Genomic DNA, 1,290 nt, shown 5'->3' with positions numbered 1-1,290 from the left:
CGCGCGCCTTCCCGCCCTGCTTCCCGCGGCCTGACATGCTTTGGATCAAAGTTTAAAAAAAAAACTACGCGAAAAACAAAAAAGCTGCGAAAACAGAAGAAATGGAGCGAGAGCCGCCACCCTGCCTTTTTATCCCTTCCTTCTGGGGTTCGGTGAGAATTCTGATTGGAGGAGACTGCGATTGTAAAGTTAGCCAATAGGAAGACAGATGAAAAAATGACCAATGGAAGGTTCTGGTCCGTTTGACGTCATGAACCCGGATTGTCCAATAGATAAGAACAGCCTTGAGTCATCTCATTTGCATGCCGTCCCTATAAATACGGGGGTCGCCGCTATTGTATTTACGTCGTTCCTGCAGTAGACAGGTAGTAAGAGACTTGTAAAATGCCGGAACCAGCTAAATCTGCTCCTGCCCCGAAGAAAGGCTCCAAGAAAGCCGTCACCAAGACGCAGAAGAAGGGTGACAAGAAACGTAGAAAGACTAGGAAGGAGAGCTACTCGATCTACGTGTACAAGGTGCTGAAGCAGGTGCACCCCGACACGGGCATCTCGTCCAAGGCCATGGGCATCATGAACTCTTTCGTCAATGACATCTTCGAGCGCATCGCCGGCGAGGCCTCTCGCCTGGCGCACTACAACAAGCGCTCCACCATCACCTCGCGGGAGATCCAGACGGCTGTGCGGCTCCTGCTGCCGCGTGAGCTGGCCAAGCACGCCGTGTCCGAGGGCACCAAGGCTGTCACCAAGTACACCAGCTCCAAGTAGAGCGTCTCGGATCGTCAGTTTTAACCCAAAGGCTCTTTTAAGAGCCACCCACATATTCAGTAAAAGAGTCGTTCACACTGGTTCGGTTCGGTGAGTGGTACTTGCATTTAGCACTGTTTTCGTTCCCAGACTAGCACACGCTGTTGAACAGTAGGAAAAATGTTACGTTAAAGTGCCGGGAATGATTTAGGTTATCTTGTATGTGTCCTACCCCGACGGTTCATCGGGCAGGTCTATTAAGAGAATGTTAAGCACCTAATCATGTTTTAAAGGTATTAAAGTTTTCCTCGTTTTAATAATCTCCGCTCTAGTTTTTGAGCAAGTACAGAAAAATCTACACCGTGGTGTTTAGAGTGTTTTGGGTTTTTTTCCCTGCCGGTCCGACATGAAATAAATAACTTTTTTTTTTTAAATAATAATAACAGACTTATTCCAATGCAGTTTATACCTTATCTAATAAAATGTCGCTGTCCCCTTTAAACGTTAGCCGTCATTCTCAAACGATTTGGCCGCAAGCCAGGGCGG

At 47.8% G+C, this 1,290-nt stretch overlaps 1 protein-coding gene across 1 annotated transcript; it reads left to right on the top strand.

Annotated features, from left to right (window-relative positions):
• The first annotated feature begins 384 nt into the window (after positions 1–384).
• Positions 385–841, top strand: LOC104615398 (histone H2B 8-like). The gene has a single exon (XM_010283423.1). It carries the CDS (start codon positions 385–387, stop codon positions 763–765), a length of 381 nt encoding a protein of 126 aa, XP_010281725.1. The 3' UTR covers positions 766–841.
• The last annotated feature ends 449 nt before the right edge of the window (positions 842–1,290 follow it).

This window comes from Phaethon lepturus, unplaced genomic scaffold (genome assembly GCF_000687285.1).
Source record: "Phaethon lepturus isolate BGI_N335 unplaced genomic scaffold, ASM68728v1 scaffold34093, whole genome shotgun sequence".
NCBI lineage: Eukaryota > Metazoa > Chordata > Aves > Phaethontiformes > Phaethontidae > Phaethon > Phaethon lepturus.
Note: the sequence above shows the minus strand (reverse complement) of the source record. Positions and strands in the feature narration are given on the sequence as shown.

Bases quoted from the DNA above. Each gene is read 5' to 3' on its own strand.
- LOC104615398 (XM_010283423.1), top strand. From the start codon at position 385: ATGCCGGAACCAGCTAAATCTGCTCCTGCCCCGAAGAAAGGCTCCAAG.